Source organism: Gadus morhua, chromosome 12, assembly GCF_902167405.1.
Source record: "Gadus morhua chromosome 12, gadMor3.0, whole genome shotgun sequence".
NCBI lineage: Eukaryota > Metazoa > Chordata > Actinopteri > Gadiformes > Gadidae > Gadus > Gadus morhua.
The window spans coordinates 8,674,775-8,698,533 of NC_044059.1; the positions used below are offsets into that span (position 1 = coordinate 8,674,775).

The following is a 23,759-nucleotide window of genomic DNA, read 5'->3' on the forward strand; positions in this document are numbered from 1 at the left end:
GTTCTCTAAGTAGGTTCTCCAACCCTAAGCCATCTCTCTGGGTAGGTTCTCCAACCCTAGACCATCTCTCTAGGTACGTTCTCAAACCCTAGACCAGGGGTTCTAAAAGTTTGGACAGCTGAGGGACAATTTAGGAACCCAGAATTTGACTAAGGGCCACCAAAGGAAAATTAGGCGGGAAACGCCGTCAGCATCCCAGTGGTGGAACAAAACATTGCACCGAGGACCTCTGGGAGTGAGGCCAAGTGAGGTCTAAATCACCAAACTGAGGTTCATCCTTTCAAAGTAATGTACAGTTGGATTAAAACTAACAAATGTAACAGGATTTAATTTAAAGCTAGAGAGAGTCGACTTTTCTCTTTATTTTTATTTATTTTTGCTGAAATTAATATTGATATAATAATAAAAAAAATATGTATATATTTTTTTACTTACATCTGTATGTCATTGCGGGCCGCCAGGAATGTTTCTGCGGGCCGCAGTTTGAGAACCAATGCCCTAGACCAGGGCTATTCAACCTCCTTAACAAGTGGGCCGATAAGGAAAACCACTGGGTGTTCATGGGCCACACCGAGTAAAACTACGTGAGTGAATCGCTACAAATAAATCGTACTTAAAGTAGTGTTAACTTAATATATATAGTCCTGTTACATGGAATAAACTTGTCAGACGCATTCCTTCCTTCTTCACTTTTAATCGTATCATTATAAAAGATTTTGTTCTCACGTATTTTGGACACGTATTTAGAATTCACCAATGTTGTTTGAATCATCACAAAACAGAACTACTGTACATATGAGACATTTTGAGCCAGTGAGTCAGTGAGAAAGATTACACTGCCTTGTTTGCCTAGTTTGGCTCATCCTGAGTAGCCTGGCTCCGCCCGCCTAAGTACTTCCGCTCAATTTGAATTTCCCTTCATTACTAGGTCTGGACCTGCTGTATGTAATTTGGTTTTCTGGCGCCGCTACAGCGTGCGCCCAATCAGCGAACAGAGGGCGTGTCTGAGAACAATGACGATAAAGTCGTGCGCCAGTTTGAGTTGTTGCTGTAGGTCGGTAGTTGATTTACAATGTGCAATTTTTCCCTGATACATTAAATTCGACGAACAAAACCTGCAGCTGTCGTTGACGGACATTTTCGTGCAGGCGCGCAAGGTGTTTGGTTTGTGTACAACCTGCGCGTGATTCCCGGCGCATGACATACGTCACAACCAAACGTTAGCGATTGGTTATGGCAGATCCAGAGTGGCACTGGGCAGATCCAATCATTTTAAACTTCAACAGACACCCGCCTTCAAGTGAGTTAACGTTTGTCAATTGATTAGGTCCAGACTCTCTGTACAAATGAAATGAAATGAAGTGAAGTACGAGAGTCTGGTAGAACCAGGCTACATCCTGAGACACTCATGCAGCTTCTTATAGGTCATGGAGCAACGTGCCCTTGTTCTGATGGCATTCATATGAGAAAAGCTAGACTCACACGTATCGGTTGAGCCAAACATTGTCAGAATAAGTGATGCCAGTTCCTGATTGTGGGGTACTGATACTGGCTAGTATCACCGGCTACACACAGAAACCTGATTTGCATGCAACTATGTTTCTCCTTTATTTTATTTATTTTTTGCATGCAACCACTTGCGGGCCAGAAAAAAATTAAGAGGGGCCGCATTTGGCCCATGGGCCGCTAGTTGAAAAGGCCTGCCCTAGACCATCTCTCTAGGTAGGTTTTCCAACCCTAGACCATCTCTCTGTAGGTTCCCCGTCCCTAGACCAGGTAGGTTCTCCAACACTAGACCATCTAGTTTCCCGTCCCAGATCATATCTCTGGGTAGGTTTCCCGTCCCGTGTATAGTGGCATATATAAATAGAGGTTTGAGTGAGGTATTGATATAAATAGGAGGAATACAGTATGGGCAAGATATGTAGAGTATAGAAAGTGGTAAAACCATTCATATTCTATAGGTGAATACACTATGGGCAAGATATGTATAGTATAGACCAGGGATGGGCAACTTTCATGATCTAGAGGGCCACAATTTTTTCATCATCACGCGCACTTAATAATAATAATTAATATATAATAATAATCGGATATCAAAACACAAAAAAAACAGTGGCCCAACATTAAGTGCAACAACTGGGCATGGGGCCCGCGGGCCGCCAGTTGCCCATCCCTGTATAGACATTGGTAATAACATATACACTCTATATGTGAATACACTACGGACCAGATATGAACAGGTCAGACAGTGGTAATAACATGCTACCATACCAGTGAATCTGGTTCAAGAGCAGTGGTTTCAGAACAGTTTAGCAGTGGTTGCAAGCAGCAAGGTGGTGATGCCAGCCTCTGTGGAGCGGTCTGCAAGCCTGATAATGGTACGAGGGCTGTTTCACGGTGTTCCATCACATAGGAGGGGCGAGGAGAGGAGAGCACACACAGTGTGAAATAAGTTGACAGGATATGGGCTGGGGGCCGTGAAACACGACACACTGGGGACTGTCTCAGAGGGCGGTGTTGGCATCCACAGTGCCGAGTGTCCTCATCGGTTTGGGAATGATGTCGTTGAACCACATTCCGTGGTGCAGTGTTTTGGGACCGGCACCTAGAGGTGTTTTTTAAAGCGGGCGGCGACGGCTGCTTGGGCCAGCTGACCGGCTGAGGATGTCGGTCCAGACCTCATTCGGCTGCCCAGCACAAACCCCTTAAGGGCTGATTACGGGTTCCGTGTTCACGCAACGTAATGACCACGCAGACGCTCCGCAGAGTCGTGAACCTTTATGGTTCTGCGTCGGGTGTTAGTGAGCGGACCAATCGGAGCCCTTGCTGCTGCGTCTTCTTGACGGAAGGCTACCATTTTTGGGAGGCGCACGTCAGACCCTTGCGGCGGTCGCGAGGAGGGTCTGCAAGGACGGAAGGGGTTCGTAACCCCCTTGCGTCGCGTGAACGTGGGACCATCATCAGCCCTTTAGCATGCGCCAGGGGATGCCAGCAGGGCCAGCCCCTTGTGTCCGGTGGTCCTGCCCAGCGCAGCACATGGGTGGGTGGGTGGGTGGGGGGGAACTGTGAGGCGCTTCAGGTCAGCCAGGGAGCCCCCCTTGATGGCCGCCTCCTGTTTGTCCCTGCCAATGGTCCTGAGGCTGGGGAACCTACCCAGAGGGGGGTCCTTGGGGCGGGGGAACCTACCCAGAGGGGGGTCCTTGGGGCGGGGGAACCTACCCAGAGGGGGGTCCTTGGGGCGGGGGAACCTACCCAGAGGAGGGGGTCCTTGGGCTGGGGTACCTACTCAGAGACCCCCCCTTTTGTTGGGATAACAAAATGCAGTTTAGCATCTAACGTGCAAAAAAGTGCAAAAAAGTATGCACACATGTATAGTGGAATATATTGAGGTATGATCTTAATACAGGGATATACTATGAACAAGGTAAGTTAAATATAGGCCGTGGTAAAATAATATATTGTTGTATGGCTGGTTGGTTTAGGCCCGAAACCATTTAACTTCCTCTAAAGTGTTTGGGTTCAAATCCGTCTTGTGTTTATTGAACCGTGTGAAAGTTTCATATTTGCATAAGAAATTTGAATCCATCCTCATTTTTTTGCATACGTGTAAACATTTGAGTTCCGTCTTTTGGAGTGGTTGGACGATGGGGTTGTGTTTCGCCGAGGGTGGTGTTGATGGAAGGGAGGGCCATCTGATCCTTCTCCCGGTGTGTGTTCCCGACGCTCCACCCTAGATGTGCCCCGCCAACTGCTGTTCTGGGCGGACCAGGGCGCCCGGAGTGTCTCCCGTGTCGACCTGGCGGGCAGACACCGCAAGACCGTGCTGAAGTCCAATGGCTACATGGACCAGCTCTCTGGCCTGGCCGTGTTCGAGGTACAGACTTAATGTTAACACACTGTCGCACGCACGCACGCACGCAACAATCGCGCACACCCGCACCCACTTCAACCTCCCCAAAGATAGTTCAGTGTTTGCCATAAAAGTAAAGTCAAGCTCAGTTTTCTCTCTCTCTCTCTCTCTCTCTCTCTCTCTCTCTGTCTCTGTCTCTGTCTCTGTCTCTGTCTCTGTCTCTCTCTGTCTCTGTCTCTGTCTCTGTCTCTCTTTTTCTGGCTGCCTCTGGCTGTCTTTCTGTCTGTATTTCACATTCTTCCGTCCGTCCGTCCGTCCCACAGGGGCAGGTGTACTGGTCAGACGGAGGGAGTCGCTCCGTCTGCAGCAGGGACAAACACAACGGCAGCTCCTTCAGAGTGCTGCTGCAGACCTCCACTCCACCGGGGGCCCTGGTAGTCACCCACCCCCTCCTACAACCAACCGGTAGAACACACACACGCACACACTCTCGCGCTCGCCCTTAGGCACACACGCAGCCTAATGGGGAAGCCATACATGGAATGCACCTCATTTCCCTGATCCCAAGGATAAACCTTATCAGAAGATCAGGTTGTAAATGAACACTGTATTCATTTATTTGTTTCACCAGATGAACGTGAATAACCAAAATGAAGAAACAGCGGGATTTCAACTACAGGCAAATAATCAAAAAATAAAATTAAAATCTCCACAGTCCTACCACTATGATGCTGGCTGAACTCAGAAATGTATTTACTATCCAACTTAACAATAAGCTCAAAGGGGAACTGCCAGGCTGACTTCCCCAAAAAATATACTTTCGATTTCTTCTTAGATTAAGAAAATGCATAGCGTGTTGATTCCACCTCAACACCATTCTCCTATTTCTGCAAGATCTGACCCACAGTTTGGGGGCAGGGACAATGACAGACAAAATAACTCTGGCAGCTCTCTTTCTTAAAGTGGCAATGTGTTCAACTATCTCGTTGCCAGTTTAAATACACTTGGACTGATCCTTCCAGGCAATGCTGATGGACAATAATGAAATCAATTAAATCACATCCTAGAAATATTCTATGATAAAAATGCTGGCCAGTATTTTTTCTCTTTGTTCGATTTTTATCAACACCTCTAAAGCCCTGGTGGAGATTAACACACACACACACACACACACACACACTCTCACACACACACACACACACACACACACACACACACACACACACACACACACACACACACACACACACACACACACACACACACACACACACACACACACACACACACCTATTGAAAGCAATTGGACATCCATCCTGGCTGCGGTTAATTCAAATGAATCTCCCTGATCCCCGGAATACAGCGAGAGCACAGTCTGAACACAAGAGGCAGAGTTGCGAAGGCCCATGCGAAGAGCCGTGGTTCTTCGTCAAGGCAAAACCACCCGATGACAAAAAGGTTAATTCCTACTCGGGTTGTACACTGTTCACCCAGGCGTGCCGGTGGTCCCTCAAAGCCCAGCGGTGGAGGTGTTGCCGGACGCGACCTTCGCCTGGATCCTTTCGCTCATCGGTAACTATCGGCCCCCTCTTCTCTCCCGAGTCGAATATTGTTTAGACTTGTGTTTTCGATTCGCATTGCATAAGTTTCGCCCCTTGGCAGGTGTTTCGAGTTAATTTCATGTGTGTGCGAGCGCGTTGAAGGAAAGAAAGTCAAACGGAATGACTGCTCGCCATTTCCATGGTGGTCACAAAGTGCGCTGCGATCTCCCCGCAGTGTTCCTGTGTGCGCTGCTGCTGGGCCTAATGGTGTGCTGGTGGTGGAGGGTGGAGTTGAGGCCCCCAAGGACCCTCCAGCTGCAGACCGTGCTCCATAAGGAGTCCCAGGACCCCCTCCTACATGGAGCCCCCCTGGCCCCACACACAGGCACTGTCAAGGTAAGGCCCGCACAAAGTGTGTGTGTGTGCGTGTGTGTGTGTGTGTGTTACATTAGGCTGTGATTGGATTGAGAGATAACCTGCGTCTCAACGGCAAGTGAGTGGCTTAATGACTGGGGGACTTTGTGTGTGTGAGTGAACTGTAGCATTCCATTGCCTCCTATTGGTCCCAGCAGATCACCCGTTAAATCTACGCGTCGCCGGTCTAAAACCCATGACATCACCGAGTTGTCTCCCTCCTCCTCGCTCTAGGAGACGCTGTTCAAGGTGGACCAGGACACGGACTGACCTCGCCCGGCGGCCGGTCGGGTGAAGCCCATCCGGCCCCCACCCAGACGGATCTCCTCCCCCATGCTCCCTCCTCCTTTTCGGTGGGTGGGCGGGACCCACGTCGCCCACAAGCTGCGCCCCCCCCCCCCCCCCCCCCCCCCCCAGAGCACCTTCAGCTCAGCTCAAGAGCTCACCCCGGAGAGATCTCCTCTGCCAGGCAGGGCGTAGGGCGGGTTGTTGTCTGTGTGTTCTTTGGTCCCTGCATTAACCAAGCCCCTTGGTGTGGAGGAAGAGACAATGCAGGCCAGGGGTCACTGCCTATCGTGGGGGTGAGGGGGAGAGTTGCTCAGAAACGTACCCCATTTCCTCTGCTTCCTTCCCCCCCCCAACCTCCCATGAACGTCGCCCAGTTGCCACCTCTGCTGGCGCTGAAGCACCGAGGTCAGTGATGTGATCTGTAGTGGCTGGCACTCCCGCTGGGATAAGTCCTTCCTCTGTGCGGTACACTGTGCTGTACTTATAGCCCTGTCTAGCCTGCTGCGCGCCAAATCCTGCTGGCTACCTTCCATGGTTGGGGATTTAGGTCCAACGCCCGGACATGGGATATAAACTAATCTATATCGAGGAAAATTCTTATTTCTATTTATTTTTGCACTTAAACAGCCTTTAGTGGAGTATTGGTTAACCTTTATGGCCTAATAGATTGCTTTTTACTTTTTATTTCGGTCCAATTGATTAGCTGACAGTCAAGGTTCTAGCTACAGTCTGAGTCGTTGTAAGGCTTTCCACCCAAGCACTGGCCTTCCACGACCTGCCTGCAGCAATAATCTATGCATTCATTAACACTTGAAACGGTACACAACGCCTCGATGCCTTCCACTCCCACCCCAAGGTTAAACAGTGAGGTACAACAGGCTGGTTAACTAGTATTGATGCAAATCTTCCATTTATCTGATGTGTCTGATGTGTGTCATGGAGTCTTATGGGATGAGACGTACCGTAGTGTATATGTTACAAGAGGAAGATCTTTATTTATGTTTTTTAGTCCATCGCAAGATGATGGTGTTGAAGACCCTTTAAGAGTTTTATGTTATGTTATTAAAATGAAAGAGGATTGGTTGGTTTAGGCACAATGCATTTTTTTATTTTAAGGAATGTCCCCTTTTTGAAAAGATTAGCCAATATCTTGTATTTTCTGGGATTGCAACCTGTGCTTTTGTACTTTGACTACCGCTGAGGGTTCTAGTAGCTGCGGGCTAGAGAGCTGATTGTTAAGTTAGCTATTTATTTGTCCGCGTTGGGTTGGTTTATTTATTTTGGGTGGCATTGGCTCTCCTATGACTTTGCAGTGTTAACCAGAGCTAGGGTTTAGACTACATGGTGTAATAAAGTGGTTTGATTTGGATGTATTTGTTTGTTTTGTTTGATTTGCCCATCAGATACATCCTGCAGGTTACAGACTATTAACTGTTGAATACAGCACAATACAATTAGGCATTTTTTTAAGCATTTACATTTTTATGAAGACGTTACTCAAATGGTTGGAACGGGTCCTGATTAAAATTTGATTATGTTTGAGTCAGTTTTCTCTATAAAATTCATATTTTATAGAAATCACTAGACAATCACATTTAAACTAGGCTATTTGTTACAGCTGTAACAGAAGGCTTTGCCTACTTCCTGTGTGTGTGTGTGTGTGTGTGTGTGTGTGTGTGTGTGTGTGTGTGTGTGTGTGTGTGTGTGTGTGTGTGTGTGTGTGTGTGTGTGTGTGTGTGTGTGTGTGTGTGTGTGTGTTATAAATTAGGCAGTGATTGGATTGAGAGATAAATTTCGTCTTAACGGCAATGAGTGGCTAAAAATAATATTTTGGTCTGTATTATTTATATTGAGGTATATATCTTTTGTCTCCTGTTGCTGCTTGCCACGTGCATAGTAGGCACCAAATGCTGAGTTGACAGCAAGGAAGGGGAAATGGGTCTTGCATTTCCTTGCATGAGTTCATTCGGCTTCCTCCCCCACAATACACCCTGCATTTCGTTTGTGTCCTAATCCAAGGTCTGCGCTAAATGACGTCCTTAAGGACAATTGGCAGGACACCAGGGAGATTAAGGAGGCTGGCTCAAGTACCTGACACATCAAATAGCTCCCTGCCCTCATTTGCCCACCTAAGGAGAGGACACACAAGATATCCTTGTTTCGTCAAGGACCGACTGGACTGACATAGTGTTGACCATGTACCTTGATATACCGGAGGGCGACTGGCTAATCAATGTGTCACAGCCGGCCAGAATCATCAGATTGCAATTGAGTCTGTTTTCTTGGAGTCTTCCTTCCTGTCCTGGACTTACATTGTGTTGTGCCAGTGACTTCCTGCCTTTTTAAAAACGTTGTCCACATGGATGCTCAGGGGGTCCAGCTGTACTGGAGACAGATGCATGAACGCCGGTCTACCATTAACGTTCTGGCCTTTGGTATTTTGGCAGATGCGACGGATGACAAAACCTTTCCTTTTTCCCAACAAACTAGCGTCAAGGCATGGCACTCCATGGAATGTCTGGACAGCCCCTGCACCAGAGGAAAGCGATCCAAACCAGGAGAGAGACTGCAGCAGACAGTTAATGTAAATGTTGGCGGTAAAGTGTTTAACATCCCCAGGGAGCTGGCCATGAAATATCCACAAACACGGATCGGGTCTTTGGCCATCTGCACGGACCGCTCAAAGCAACTCAGTTTGTGTGATGACTTTTCTGTAGTGAGCAATGAGTTCTTCTTTGACCGCGATCCGGCCTTCTTCCACTACATCTGTCATTTCTACACCAGCGGGGTTCTTTGGGTGATGAGGGAGATCTGTCCCGTCAACTTTGAGGAAGAGCTGGATTACTGGGGCGTGAGCTTGCGAGACACCCAGCGCTGCTGCCGCATAATGTTTGAGGAGAAGGTGGATGAGTTGAGAGACAACATGAAGGTGGAGAGAGAGTTGATGGCGGAGATCGAGGTGAGTGATGACCTGGACGGCTACGAGGACATGGTCTTCGGGGTCACTCGCAAGGCACTCTGGGTCTTTCTGGAAAACCCCTTCTCTTCGCCAAAGGCCAAAGTCTTCGCTGTAATCTCCAACCTGTTTGTGCTCCTATCCATTGGGGCGTTGACCCTCAACACTGTGGAGGACATGAAGAGCTTCGCCATCTATGGCAAAACGTACATGGAGTGGGTAGAGGTCATCTCCATCGTGTTCTTCACCGTGGAGTACGTCCTCCGCTTCGCCTCAACCTGTCAACGTGGACAGTTTTTGAGGAGCACCCTCAACTTTCTGGACTTTGTGGCGGGCATGCCTTACTTTGTGCTCATCGTGTTTGAGGCTTACAACGACGTGGAGGAAGAAGCAGATGAAGAAGACTTCAGGGCCGTTGCCGATGTCTCCGGGCTCGACCAGGTCCTCAATGTGGTGAAGCTCATGCGCGTCTTTCGCATCCTAAAGCTGGCTCGCCACTCCACCGGGATGCGGGCGTTTGGCTTCACCCTGCGCCAATGCTACCAGCAGGTCTGCTGCCTTCTCCTCTTCATCGCCATGGGCATCTTCACCTTCTCCGCTCTGCTGCATTCGGTGGAGCGAGACACGCCCAACTCGCCGTTCAGCAGCATCCCTGATGCGTGGTGGTGGGCCGCAGTGAGTACTTCTGGAGCTGAAGCCTTTAGATGCTCAAATTAAGTTCAGATGGCAACACATGTCTTGGAACACCGATGAAATGTTGAAGGATCACATTCATGTGGTTCACACTGATCAGACTTCTTTTTATCAGTGTTTGAGGAACCTGACCTTTTCAAACCCGATTCGGCTAACTTCCATGTGGCTTATTCTAATTAGGTTAATAAGCGGTTGAAAGATGTTTATTAACAAGTTAAGTTGTTTATATAGCTTTACACACACACAAAGTAACAAAAGTTCAAAAGAAGGGCACGGCAGTTAATGTAAGTCCAATATTTTCGTCTATTACATCTAATGTAGTCAAATCCAGTCTGATTTGACTAATGGTTTCCATAAGTTGCAGGAAACAAAATGCAAGATTTGTTTTGGAAATGGCATGTGTAAGGGATCTGTATAAATTACAGAGTTTGCTTAGAATAGTTTCCAGGTGTCTCTTAAAGGGACATGCATCTTTTATTTTGACAAGCTCTGTCTACCATGCTGGCTTTGTCCTCCTCAGGTGAGCATCTCCACAGTGGGCTACGGTGACGTGGTTCCAGTGTCCATCCTGGGACGCTTCGTGGCCTTCGCCTGCATCTCCTTCGGCATCATCCTCAACGGGATGCCCATCTCCTTCCTCTTCAACAAGTTCTCCGACTACTACGCCATCCTGAAGGCCCAGGAGGAACGCACCTTCAGCAGGCGGCGCTTCCGCCTGAAGGAGCGACTAGGAGACAAAGTGGCGGCGTGCTTCCAGGCGGGGGTGGTAGACGACGGTGGGTACGATTGCCCGAACTGAGGTTTTCCCAACATGGACCTGCCGAGATTCCTCCTGTTTAAGCTAAACTAGAGACGTTGAAAGAAGAAACCATAGCCAAATCACGCTGAACCCCGTCGTCTTTGCATAGGCCTTGGGGTTTGAGCATGCGGACTGCTGTCTGTGATCGAACATAGCAAGAAAGGATATTATGTCTCCACAGAACCTTTCAAAGGTAGCTCCTGGTGCTGATCAGTTGAGACCACCGGTACAGCGACTAGTAGACTGATATGTGTAGAGGCCACTCCATTAGCTAATCTGTGCTAGAGCTGCTGAATGAAAATATAAACAGGGGATCGATGTTCAAATGTTCATCTCATAAACATATGAAAACGATTGTAAAACATACATACAGAGCTGTCTCGTTGTCATGTGCTCAATCAGCAGACATTAGGGAACTGCAGCAGATGTCTACACAAAGAGGCTGTCTGTGGTTTCTTCGGGACTTCATGATTTCTTGCATCCAAAATAAATACACTACAGGTGGTTGCATACCTTCTTGATTCCTTCTTTGAGCTTTGAGTATGTTAACTGCAATTTCCAATTGACATCTTGTTCAAATGTATGAAACTTTGAAGAGGCCTTGCAGAAAGCCTAGCACCTTTTCATATATAACTTTTCCAAAGAATATATGAAAAAAATGATCTTCAATGAATCAGGCTACCTCAGAATGTCTTATGTGCCATGTTATGGACAAGTAACGGGCAGTTTGGTTGCCTGATGCTGTTCAGATGAACATGACCTGGCCTTGATTTAGCTAATAAGTGATGAAACTGCTTTGTTACTAGCGGATATTTAGTTAGAAAAATTACAAACTCCATTCATGGAGATGAGTTTTGACACTGCCACTTACTTTATGTAGGTGTGTGTGTGTGTGTGTGTGTGTGTGTGTGTGTGTGTGTGTGTGTGTGTGTGTGTGTGTGTGTGTGTGTGTGTGTGTGTGTGTGTGTGTGGGGGGGGGGAGGGGGGGGGGGGTGGTGTGTGTGGGGGTGGGTGGGTGGGTGGGTGGGTGGGTGTGTTGCATCCTGTGTAAGTTACATTGTTTTACAGCCAATGCACGCAATAGTATCTGACTTGATGTAACTTGACTAAAAGGAATTATCAATGAAATAAAATGCTTCAATTAGGCTGCAGCCGGAGTGTGGTAACCTGGCAGAATCTAAGACGGTCTTCGGGGACCCTTGCTCTTTAACTTAAGTGATTGGGACTCGTGACGTAGATGGGATGCAGAAACCTAACACTTCGCACGCCAAGGCAAGCAACACTCATGCAAGGGGCAGCCTGGTGTATGATATCACGTGTGGGCGGCGGTGCGAGAACCGCTAGAATTGCGACTTTCAAAGTTATATTCAGAGTAGGCTACACGCGGCTAGTGGACGGCTGTATAAACCAAAATAAGGTAAGAGTGCACTTATTGATGTGTGGTTGTGTTACAAGGTTTTAACACATTAAATTGAGGAGCACATGGATGCGCTACATGGTTATCTGCTTAATATCATTATGTTCTCGTATTGGACTATTAAGATAAATTAGCACAAACTAAATTAGTCTTAATTTTTTTTAGAGCTGTTCTCAGGAAAAAGAAAACAACGAACTGGGGTACAAATGAATGTTGTCTCGTTTAATCATTAGAGACCTGAAATGTCCTTAAAAAATAAATAAAAAATAGGCATATTTTCTACCGGACTATTAAGATAAATTAGCACACAACAATTCGTTTGTACAATTTATATAACTGTTCTCAGGAAGAGTAAAATAACGTACGGGGTAGCCTAATGCATGTTGTTTCATTTGTCTTAACGGTAAATGAAACAACGTTCATACGACAACGTATGACAAGTTTAGCTCTATTTTATTCTCTCCAAGAAAACACATTGGCCTGAAACAACGGGGCTCACCGCGGAACTCACCGCTGACAGCCCCGGGTGTAACGGGGCTGAGTCCGCGCCGCGTGCCCGGTGCGTTTTTCCCCGCGTGCAACGGGGACGTACTGCGGTGCAGCCGTCACGGGGCTGCATGCAACGGGGTCCCCTCTCCTCAGCGTTATGCGCTCAGAAGTGTGGTCCTGTTATTATGTTAATATCATTTGTGCATATAGCCTAGGCCTATATATTTTTCTCATCTATATATTATGGCCTATTATGGTAATGGTAAGTATCATTGATAATGTTATGTAAGTAGCCTAGGCCTTGTTGTTTTACCACTCGTTTAACATCGGGATGAATGCAGACGTATACAGTGACAGCACTTGATGCTGAAGTGTAAAGATGGCTTTAGTAACAAGAATGGGTTGTTTTGGTGCGCCTGTCTCTAGGCTATCCGAAGGCGGTAGGAAATGGTTAAGATGCATGCTCTGTGAATAAATCGTTATTTTAGATGTACGTTTCTTTTGTTGATTAGATCAGTGTCTTTAATCTGGTTTATGCAGGACTCCTTCATGGCAAATTCTCAGAGTGTCTGTGACTCAACCCCAGTGGCGTCACTAGGCTGTTTATCAGGGGCTTTAGCCCCGGATACTTCTTTAATTACCCCCGAATATAACTTTTGGGTAAAAAATAATTAAATAAAAGATAATTTTTTTTCCTATATTTACTGGAAACTAGGAATTCATTAATTCAATTCAGTTTAGAAGTGATGAAATGTTCCTAGTCACTAATGGTAGTTCTTCTGCTTTGTTTAAGAATGCTTGTTCTGATTGGCTTGGAGGAGGGCATTAACCCGGCAGGTTGCCCGCTGACTTGTCGGTTGTACTTGCTTGCTCATATAGTAGATCAATACGCCGCTTGTATTTTTTTCTATCACTGAAATTTCCAACATGAGGTCTATTAAACCTTGTTTAAAAAAGTTTCTTAAATGTGTCGGAAATCTATCGAAGGGTCAGTCGATACATAGTTTCACAACGATATACAATGTAGCAACTACATTATTAAACTAGTGATCAGATGCAGCCTTTGTGGTTTCTATAGAAAGGTCCACGGACAACTCAACATAAAGAAGCCTAGTCCTAGTCCTTCTGGCAAGAGAATAAACAGTTAACCTCAAGTGAATTAAAGGAGCATTTCACCGGTGGAGGCATGATGTATGTATTGAAATTGAGTCCTATATGTAGTCGAATAATAAAATAAAATTCTAATTTGGTGCCGTCTTGACCGAGAAAAGGCAGAAAGTGACTTTTTGGCGCTTGTGGATTGAAGACAACAACTCCCACCATGCACCACGATGCACAGCTTCGCTGGCCACTCCCGCTGATCTAGATCTCCGCCTATCGGACACCTCGCTGTTCCATCTACCAAGCTGATACCGCAAGACTGCTTGAAAATCATTTCACACAACATTTCTAGTGAAGAGTATTAGTTGGTGAACTCAGTGAATTGTACTTCAGTTTTATCAACAGCCTCTGTTAGCTTAGCCTCAGACGCTGTGGATGTTAGTTTCTGCTGGTGAAGACCCACCCACTGGCACTGCTCTAATAGGTCTGTAGCGTCAGTGGGTCCCACCATTGCTTGTAGTTTTACGAGAATCCTCCCCTCATACACTTCCTATTTACTTCTACGCAAAAATCGTCATATTGCGTCATCTTAAACAATAAGTGTTGGATATCGATACTGATCTCTCCAGTCTCTCCAGAAAATAAGGGAATGATGCACGGCCATTCAAAAATAGTGGGTTTCTAACGATACAAAGCTTAATGGAAATGGGTGAAGTTTCCCTTTAACCTATCCTATCTCCAGTCAGATCCATGTTAATGAAACCTAGAAACGCCAACGCCTATCTCATTATCTTGTTTATGCAGAAGTCCTTCATTGCAACATCTCAGAGTGTCTGGGCCTTTGATCCAGGCTACATTAGAGGGTCTGTTATGAGCCTTGGAACCGACATGTGCCCGGGCAAGTGGTTGATGTGAAACGCTGTTCAGATGAACATGCCCGAGCCTTGGTTTTTTCCAAGTAAATGATGAATCAGCTATGTTACAACTGTCCATGAGTCATAGACAAATGTCCTGTTGTTTAGGCTACTTTAGTGTGTGTGTGTGTGTGTGTGTGTGTGTGTGTGTGGGTGTGGGTGTGTGTGTGTGTGTCTATTATATTGTATTTGTATGTTTAACAAATAATAATATGATAATAATAATATAATATAGTAATAGTCAAATCAAATCAAATAAAGACTTAAATTAGGCTACAGAAGTGCCTGGAAACTTGTAGAATCTAAGAAGGTCTTAAGGGACCCTTGCATTCGTTGGGGTTTAATTGAAGTGATTGCGAAGTCTGTAGAAGTCTGTTGTGGCAATGTACTGTACTTACTGTACACATTTGTTCATGGGCTCCTGAAAGTCCTGCTGACTGGGAGGGGCATGTAATATACAAGGGGAAAGCAATCTTTATGGGGGTTTTGTCACTGACAAACTCAGTGTGTGTGTGTGTGCATGTATGTGTGGGTCAACACAGAGAAAAGTGATGGATGGAAAGTCATCAAAGTCAAACGTGTAGGAGGCAGTAGATACACAGTGAACTGCAGGTAATGTCAGCCAAGATGACCTCATCGTCGTCGTTGCACACCTAACCCCTCACATTCTCCAAAGGCCCAGCCGTAATGTAACTTCTTTACCACAAACAGAAGCCTCTGTGTGAGTCGTCCTCTGGGGCGATCTTTAGACAGTTTTTAGTGACTTCTAAAAACCCATCTTTATAGACCAGCATTTCTAGAGATGTCCTTTCTTTGGGTTCTACTTTTGTTTAAGTTTGGTCAGTCATTTGTTTACTATTTATTAATGCACAGTGCTATAGAGAAAATGCCAAAATGACGTGTGTCTCAGTGAGTTTGTGGACGTGTGAAAGTTTGGCGGATGCAGCGGTAGGAAAAAGGTCTGCTTCCTCTCTCTCTCTCTCTCTCTCTCTCTCTCTCTCTCTCTCTCTCTCTCTCCCACTTCCTCTCTCTTTCTCCCGTTGCCTCCCTCTCTCTCTCTCTCTCTGCTTCCCTCTCTCCCTCTCTCCATCTCTCTTTTCCGCTCTCTCTCTCTCTCAATATACATCTCTCTGCATTGCTTTCTCTCGCTTCTTCTCTCTCTTTCTCTCGTTCTGTGTCTGACAAGCCCAACCCATTCCGCCCAGGCCTCGACAAACATGACAACACAGCATGGCTCGCCGCCCTTCGTTTTCCATTACACCAGACCCATGCAACACCAGACCCACGCAACAGCGTGACGTGGTCAGCGGCGCTGGGGCCTGTTCTGTTGGCTCCGGGGTCCGCTCCTCTTGCACTCTCCCTCCCTGACGAGTAGTGGCCCCAGATCTGTTGGCTCCCGGTCCGATCCTCTTGTACTCTCCCTCCCTGACGAGTAGTGGCCCGAGTTCTCTTGGCTCCCGGTCTGCTCCCCTTGCACTCTCCCTCCCTGACGGGTAGTGGGCCGAGTTCTGTTGGCTCCCGGTCTGCTCCCCTTGCACTCTCCCTCCCTGACGGGTAGTGGGCCGAGTTCTGTTGGCTCCCGGTCGTCTCCCCTTGCACTCTCCCTTCCTGACAAGCAGCCGGCCCCAGTCCTGCAACGTGTGGTGCGGTTTGGCTTGGCGTGAAAGAGCATGACTCTAACAGTTGCTGGACAAGGGCCTCTGTATTCCCTGTAGATCGATGGGAGACGCCTCCTGGTGCCTTGATGACCACAGCTTCTTTTTCCTGTACACCTCATAGGGACTACGTGTCCGATTTTACATGCTTAAATTGCCAAAATGTCAAAAGTTTGTCATTCAACTTTACAGATGTGACCGTCCACGACTCTACCTCGGGTAAAACAGATGACAAGTTGTGATGAAAAGCAGCTTACTCTATTGTGACTCTATTATATTTGGAAACGGGACAGTGTTTCCAGGAATAAGGAGGGAAGGGGGAGTGCACAAGTGTGTGAAGTAAAGCTAGATTAGCCAGTCTGTATTATTGTGTAGTTAGTTTGTGTTGTTGTAGGTATTGTTTGTGTATTTAGTGCAGGAGCTCGAGCAGACTGTTTAGTTACCAAAGAGGTCCTTCATGACGACGCTATCTCTAATTATTACACCGGGCATCTTTAAGGGGTAATGAGTCTTTTACATTTTTCTACGTTTTACATTGTATTGACATGCAGGGCTTTGAACATTGCCCATCCGGGGTTCCATTCCCTGCATTGCCCCCCTGGTACAGCAGTGACAGAAGGAGAGGGCGTTTCAGTTGGAGTGGGCCCACTTGGTGACCTCACACTCACAATGTTACTTTCTCTTTTCTTTCTCATGAATTCCTTTATATATATATTTACTTACTAATACTATCTCTTCTCTTACTCATGAATTCATTCATTCATCATTATACAGTTGTACATACACAATTATAATTAATATAAGTTATAATTATTATTATATACATAATCTTTCGTAGTGAAATATTTAGTCATAAGAAATGGTTCCATTATTATTAACTGGTTTTGTCTGTGCTATTGCAGCGATATCAAAGATGAAGAGGAGAGCAGGCTTGACAATCGAGGCCTTCGTTCTGATGGGGGTCTTGTGCATCGTGTTTCTGCTCTGGAATAACCAAGCCACTCGACCCAATCTAGACACCACGAGGCCCGAAAGATCAGCCAATCACGATCAGCTCCTCCCAAAAGCCACCGCGGAATACACGAGGCCGCCGGCTCGCCGGGTGTGGGACGTCTGTCACCAGAACCTGTCCGCGTCCAACGTCCAAGGCTTCTCCACCTTACCGGGCCACCTCAAAGACTTCCTGTACTACCAGCACTGTAAATCCTTCCCCCTGCTGCTAGACCTGCCCGACAAATGCGGCGGGCCCAACGGCTCCTCGAACGTCTTCCTGCTCCTCGTCATCAAGTCGTCCCCCATGAACTACGAACGCAGGCAAGTGCTCCGGGAGACCTGGGCCGAGGAGCGGCCGCACGCGGGTCTCTGGATCCGCCGGCTCTTCATCTCGGGGACGACCGGCGCCGGCTTCGAGAAGCGTCGGCTGAACAAGCTGCTGCAGCTGGAGCACGGGAAGCACGGCGACGTCCTCCAGTGGGACTTCAACGACTCCTTCTTCAACCTGACCCTGAAGCAGGTCCTCTTCCTGGGCTGGATGGAGGAGCGCTGTCCCCGGGCGCACTTCCTGCTCAACGGCGACGACGACATCTTCGCCCACACGGACAACATGGTGGAGTTCCTGCGCGAGCACGACGGCGGGCGGCACCTGTTTGTGGGCACCGTCATCCAGAACGTCGGCCCCATCCGACACCCCAACAGCAAGTACTACGTGCCCGTTCAGGTGCAGACGTCGGAGTCCTACCCGGCGTACTGCGGCGGTGGGGGCTACCTCCTGTCCGGCCACACCGCCATGGTCATATACAACGCGTCCAAGGCCATCGGCTTGCATCCCATCGATGACGTGTACATGGGGATGTGCCTGGCCAGCGTGGGGCTCAAACCCGCCAGCCACGGGGCCATCAGGACTGCGGGGCTCCACGTCCCCTCGCAGAAGATGGACTCCCGGGACCCCTGTTATTACCAGGACGTTCTGCTGGTGCACAGGTTTCTGCCGCATCAGATTTACATCATGTGGAACCAGTTGCGGGACCCGGCGCTTATCTGTTGGCAGAAGTGAACTGAACTGAAGTCTTCACGCCGTGCCTTAAAGCTGCTCAGTGACTCAATAAGGACAGTGGAAGGCCTGGGGAGAGGGTGTCTCGGTGCCTGGGTGCCTGTTGGAATGTATGTCTTCTGTATTGGTGCCGGGTTGAGGAAATAACAGGGACGATAATAATAATAATAATAATAACGCACACTTTCATGACAAGTAACAATGTTTCAAATAGAATCGATTTCAGAAGGAAATCATGCTGGTAAATATATAATAGGATGGGATCATTTTTATAACCTAAACACTAAGGGAATGTTGTAAGATCTATATGTCTACCAAGGGGCCTAAATAAGTGAATTAAAGTGAGTAATGGATCTCTAGTGGAGACCGGGGCTGACTGTTGGACAGTTGTCTTTTTACTACAATATGGGTTCACAAAAACTGAAATAATTTTCACTATGCTGTTAAGAATTGAAGAAAGGGGAAGTTGTGTTCCTCCCAATTAATAAAGGTGAATATATACATGTTTTTATTCTGTCTTGGGGATACTTTTTTGAATCATAATCCTTTTCTTCTGCATAAACTAATATCATTAGCTTTACAGAGTACAGAACTAAATAAAATGTATGACTACAACAAGAAACCTCGTCACTCATCACCTCATCACATATGATGACATCATTTTGGAAGTGCCTACTGCAACCAAAGATTCTTCTTGGTTGTGTGCAAGGGAGAGGTTAGGGGGGGTGTTCAGGTGATTGCAATCTGCAACCTCACCGCTACATGCTACTTAATCCTACATGCTGAAACTTTAGAACCCAACCTTTAAACATACCCCAGTCCTACCCTAGATCTAACCGTAATCCAACCTTTAAATTAGGGATCGACCGATATATCGGTCGGCCGATATTATCGGCCGATATTCGCGTTTTTTACGTGTATCGGTATCGGCCGATACGCGGCCGATTTTCGCCGATATTTTTTATTTATTTTTTACTTGTTCTACCTCCCCTGTTTTTACTATTTGTTAAATATATTTTTTTATATTGAAGTTCAATAAATGTTCCTTTTTTTTAATTGAGACTTGTAACATTTGTTATCAGTGTAATTTTTATGATTGAGGGAGCAAAAAAAAAAAAGTAGTATCGGCTCTAAATATCGGTATCGGCGTATCGGCTAAGGCTGATGAAAAAATATCGGTATCGTATCGGCCCTAAAAAATCCGTATCGGTCGATCCCTACTTTAAATGAATCCTTATCTTACCGTAGACCTCAACGCAAACCAACCTTTAAATCAGCCCTACCACTGCACTACCAAACACTTACCGGAAATAAAGCAAAAACCTATTCCAAACTTATCCCTAACACCATAACCTACTTTAAACACAGGCCTACAAAGGAGATACAGGTCACTGAGCTCGATACAACATGTGTAAAAGCAGAAGAGCATTTGCATTCATGAAGGTATATTTAGGTGCTGTTACTTGGAGATACCCAGTGGCATGATGGGAAAGGTATTAATAACCGCATCATCATAAAAGGGCAGTATATGTGTATGTATGTCTGTTTGTACAGCTATCTATATGCTGGTTTACGATGGGTTTCAAAATGGATTCGGATAACAAGGCGTGAGGTCAGAAGGAATGCTCATCGAGATGACCTACACGAAGGATCGAACGAAGTGGTGTCCATGTTTTCACGTCCGTAGAGGGTCAGTTTAGGGAATATTTAGTGATTCGTTGGGATAATAAGGGGGTAAGGAATCAGATTTACGCTTCCCTCCAAAGTCGTTGTCCAGACTGTTTGTTCAGTTGTTGTTCCATTGCTGGTGGTCACCAGGGAGGCAATTTATTATCTCCTCGCCATGCCACCATAGCAACACACTCATTACGTGAGTCATTGGCTTCCTCAGACAGGCGCAGACCATTCTTAGTCAACGCTGAATAAATTAATGAATAAGGAAACAAAATAAGTGAATGGAATAGAATACAACTTTATTTGCCCCAAGGGGGATTTTGTTGTACACATTCACGGGGCTGCAAAAACATTCAAACTCAACAGGGAATACACGTTGTTCAAAATGGTGCATTGGCATTTAGGGCATTTACAATAAGTAGCCTACCTTTGCCAGAAGAAACAAAAATATATTACTGTCGGTACAGTCAAGTGCCAAGCACTTACGATTGCTAGGTAGGCCTACACCCATTCCCATTAAATAACTTTTATTGCTTTGATCAGACGCTACACAATGCTAAGTACTATTTAAACTACGATAAACCTCTCAAATAATTGAGGCTGCATAGAAATACTATAATAAAAATTCTGTTGAAATAAAGTGGCCCTGAATCCAAGTCTCTTAATCCCTGATTGATAATTATTGGTGTACTTCAAATCACTTCAGCAAATAACACTTAATGATAAATGCTCCAAGCCTCCCTTTAGTTTATTTTTAAAGGATGGTTACCATGAAGCAGTGTATATTCAAAAATGTATATAACAGCTTGATACATCACGTGTCATTGGCAAAATGGCCACCAAAATCTCAGCTATTATTGAAGGATAAAAAAATAGATCTATATACAAAATAAATAATTCATAAATGTTATCATTTTCTTAGAACCTTATATATGCAATACTCATATTGCACAATGCTGTGAGCTTCAATTAAACTATGAAATACAATTAAACTCCATCAAACACTGATTGAAAACATTTCAGGGAACGACATTCTTTTATAATGACTCGCAGCACGGGTCCTCCCCTGTTATGAGGCACATCGAAGAAGCAAAACACAACTGGACATAATACACAAGCCATCTTCCTTTAAATTGACCTCGATCACGTTTAAGGAAATTCATGTCTGTGTGTGCATGTGTGTTCAATCCATATATATATATATAGACATATTTTATTTTTTTACACTCAAAACACATACACACACACACACGCACACACACCCTAAGATTGCTTAGTGACCTTGAATTGTGGCATGCATCCTCTTAAATTACTTGGGGATAGCCCCGCTATTCCTATTTTTCCCACATAATCTTCTTTAGGTAACGTGGCAGATGTAGCATAAGACATAAGGGTTTCGTATTATGTGATCGCTGATCGTCGTCGTGTGTGTTTTGGTGGCTGAGGAGCTGGCACTGGCCCAGATGGTTTGGAGAGGAAGAGAGACGGTAAGACCAGCTGCTCTTTCCGTTACTGGAAAGAGGAACGTCCTGCTACCAAAATGAATCATTCGTTAACAACGCATATATATATATATCTGAGTTTCATACCGAGACTCCATATGGTCTGCAGGCAGTTCAGGCAACAATATTTCCTGATCTTCTTTTGTGCCACATAGCACAAACCACATCCTCCATCAAGAAGAGCAACAGCCTCCACTCTGTGTTTCTCCCTCTTAAGATCCTCTCCTGTCAATCAACACCTCCATATCTACTGTATCTACCACAAAACCTTAAGAATATTATATGCTTAAAAAGAGAATAGTGAGTTCATAGCAAAGCTCGCCTCCTGCTTTTTCTTGGGTTCATTTATGTATGATTTGGTGGTCCATGGAAAATACCCCATTCATATAATTGTTCCGCTGCCTTTCATCTCTGCATAATGGCAGGTCGCAGCGCTGAATAATGAACCTCTGTCTACACCTGCTCTCTAATTAACCCTTTGGAGGCTGTTATGTAGCTACAGGAATCGGAAATGTGCCTTACTGAAGGGCAAAACACTGAAAACTGCATTCTTTTTAATTTTTTTTAGAAAGTATCAAATTCCGATACAGTTCAAATGTACCATTTATACATATCCGTGTCTCTTGTAAGAATTATTAACTATGAATGAAAATAACATAACAACCGCTTTGAAATGACCACACTGCCATTCTGTGTGTGGTTAAGGCTGGCCTAAGCCGCCCCACCTGCCCGGGTCAGACTGATTGTACTCCGGGACTGTGCGAGGCTGCACAGCTGTTGCCTGTTGAGTGATCAGCGTTCCCAGGATAAATCCACCATCACAGCACACTCTCAGGAAGGGATGTCCTGCATGGCAGCTTGGAGCACCGTCTGTGTGCATCATTGTACACACACTCTTCAATAAACTGGTTTCCGCACCACCACCCTGTTTCCTGGTTCTGGGGGGAGGGGTGTTTATAGATACCATGAGTATCTATAACCGTAGATGATGGCTCTCACTGGCCCTTCAGCTGAGCGTTTCTTCCTGGGCGATGCTGTGGATCTGGTCGCTCAGTGAGGAGAAGCTGGGCCTGTCCTCTGGACTGTAGGCCCAGCACTGCCTGATCAACGCGTACACCTGCACAGGTAAGGGGACACGTCGGCCTGTTACAGCAGGTATGTCGCATCGCCATGGATACGGATATGGATAACACGACACTTGAGGCCCCTCTTGAGGAGTTGAGACTTGAGGAGGGAACACGAGAGCGGCAGCGTTCCGAGAAAGTATAAGAAACGGAGGCTCCGGGAATTAAGGGAAGTTAATTCCATGCAGGGAAAAGAGGTTGGCCAGAAAATGATGTGCATAAGCTTACAATAATACATTGAAAATAAATAATCAAACAGCAAATAGATCAAAGAAATGCATTAAACAATAAATCAGTTATCTTCACTCCTCCACCGACGCCTCAATTAACCAATCAAAAGGGTTTGCGGTTGTAGCCAACCAACCGCCAAGCCGGCAGAATTGAACCGCCCCTGGGCGGTTAAAGTTGGACGTGGTGATTGGTTGCGGTTGACTCTGCCCATGCAGTTGATTGGCGGTTGACTCACCCTGGCGGGGCAGTGGGCGGGAGCCGGGAGCCTCCAGTTGTCCTTCAGTACAAACAGCAGTTGCATGGGGATGGCTGGGCCCTGTGTGTTGCTGCTGATCCTCTGCATGTACAGCTGTAAAGCACAGCGTAACGGGTGAGATCCATGTGCCCTTGTCAACCCCTTTCACTGAGGTAGCCTCGTGAGGCTTTTCCTCTGGGAAAAGCCTCTGGGAAAAGCCTGAGTTCCTGATTCAGAATCAGGAACTCTTTAGATAAGTTTACGCAAACAATAGATTTCTTCTGGTATATTGGCACAGTGTAGACAACGATAGTGATTATGCTGGTAAGTACTGTTTTTCCAGTTTGGGTTAGGGTTGATTGGTTAATAATTTATATTAAAGTGAACGACTTCCTCCTTGGAGCGTAGCTCTTGATCACGTTCCAGGCACTTGGCAGATATGTATCACGCTGAATAGGGCTAGATATCGTGGCTAATTTCCTAAATCGATTCGATTACGATTCATAAGGTTCTGAATCGATTAATCACGATTCAGTTCAATCTGCTGTTAAATAAGGAAAATGTATTAATTTATTTAATATTTCTTCTCTTCACCATAAACAGGTTTTAAGTGCAAACTTGTAAATTGGACAGTTTAAACTTGAGCTGTAAACACAACTGTCTCAATTTTGATATTAGAAAGGAATTGTAAGTGAAAGTGTACTTGAACTACATCATTCCATCACTGCAAATTGCATTAAGGCACTGTTTATTAAAGTGCAAAAATAATAATAATGGTAACAAAAAATAAAAAAAACGATCTCATGCCCTTTGAATTGATATT

The 23,759-nt window shown here is 45.9% G+C and overlaps 4 protein-coding genes across 8 annotated transcripts in view; 3 read left to right on the plus strand and 1 right to left on the minus strand.

The window, feature by feature from the left end:
- Positions 1-7,465, plus strand: part of LOC115556105 (low-density lipoprotein receptor-related protein 8) — a 28,292-nt gene extending 20,827 nt beyond the window's left edge. Inside the window, exons 10-14 of the mRNA XM_030373240.1 lie at positions 3,738-3,877; positions 4,177-4,318; positions 5,348-5,425; positions 5,630-5,790; positions 6,043-7,465. Of these exons, the coding sequence (XP_030229100.1) occupies positions 3,738-3,877; positions 4,177-4,318; positions 5,348-5,425; positions 5,630-5,790; positions 6,043-6,078 (557 nt within the window). The 3' untranslated portion in view covers positions 6,079-7,465. The remainder of the gene's footprint in view (positions 1-3,737; positions 3,878-4,176; positions 4,319-5,347; positions 5,426-5,629; positions 5,791-6,042) is intronic.
- Positions 7,466-7,637: 172 nt separating this feature from the next.
- On the plus strand, positions 7,638-11,065 carry LOC115556106 (potassium voltage-gated channel subfamily V member 2-like). The gene is made up of 2 exons (XM_030373241.1): positions 7,638-9,727; positions 10,266-11,065. The coding sequence occupies exons 1-2, from the start codon at positions 8,456-8,458 to the stop codon at positions 10,542-10,544; spliced, it is 1,551 nt and encodes a 516-aa protein (XP_030229101.1). The 5' UTR covers positions 7,638-8,455; the 3' UTR covers positions 10,545-11,065.
- A 579-nt stretch (positions 11,066-11,644) lies between these two features.
- LOC115556108 (N-acetyllactosaminide beta-1,3-N-acetylglucosaminyltransferase 3) lies at positions 11,645-18,681 on the plus strand. Of its 4 annotated transcripts, XM_030373245.1 has the most exons (3): positions 11,646-11,961; positions 16,672-16,772; positions 17,023-18,681. In XM_030373245.1, the coding sequence occupies exon 3, from the start codon at positions 17,034-17,036 to the stop codon at positions 18,171-18,173; it is 1,140 nt and encodes a 379-aa protein (XP_030229105.1). In that variant the 5' UTR covers positions 11,646-11,961; positions 16,672-16,772; positions 17,023-17,033; the 3' UTR covers positions 18,174-18,681. The 4 variants fall into 4 exon arrangements, with proteins under 4 accessions (XP_030229102.1, XP_030229105.1, XP_030229104.1 ...); XM_030373242.1 differs by lacking the exon at positions 16,672-16,772 and having other exon boundaries at positions 11,645-11,956; XM_030373244.1 differs by lacking the exon at positions 16,672-16,772 and having other exon boundaries at positions 11,650-11,961.
- A 1,437-nt stretch (positions 18,682-20,118) lies between these two features.
- The window catches only part of jak3 (Janus kinase 3 (a protein tyrosine kinase, leukocyte)), a 29,597-nt gene continuing 25,956 nt past the window's right edge, over positions 20,119-23,759 (minus strand). For both annotated transcript variants that reach the window (XM_030373239.1, XM_030373238.1), the window contains 2 exons: positions 22,937-23,050; positions 20,119-22,463 (listed from right to left, as the gene is read on the minus strand). In XM_030373239.1, the coding sequence (XP_030229099.1) occupies positions 22,353-22,463; positions 22,937-23,050 (225 nt within the window). In that variant the 3' untranslated portion in view covers positions 20,119-22,352. The remainder of the gene's footprint in view (positions 22,464-22,936; positions 23,051-23,759) is intronic.

Coding starts and splice junctions, on each gene's coding strand:
- LOC115556106 (XM_030373241.1), top strand. CDS start 8,456: ATGGATGCTCAGGGGGTCCAGCTGTACTGGAGACAGATGCATGAACGC. Junction 9,728..10,265: donor ATGCGTGGTGGTGGGCCGCA/GTGAGTACTTCT, acceptor TGTCCTCCTCAG/GTGAGCATCTCCACAGTGGG.
- LOC115556108 (XM_030373242.1), top strand. CDS start 11,782: ATGGGATGCAGAAACCTAACACTTCGCACGCCAAGGCAAGCAACACTC. Junction 11,957..17,022: donor GGACGGCTGTATAAACCAAA/ATAAGGTAAGAG, acceptor GTGCTATTGCAG/CGATATCAAAGATGAAGAGG.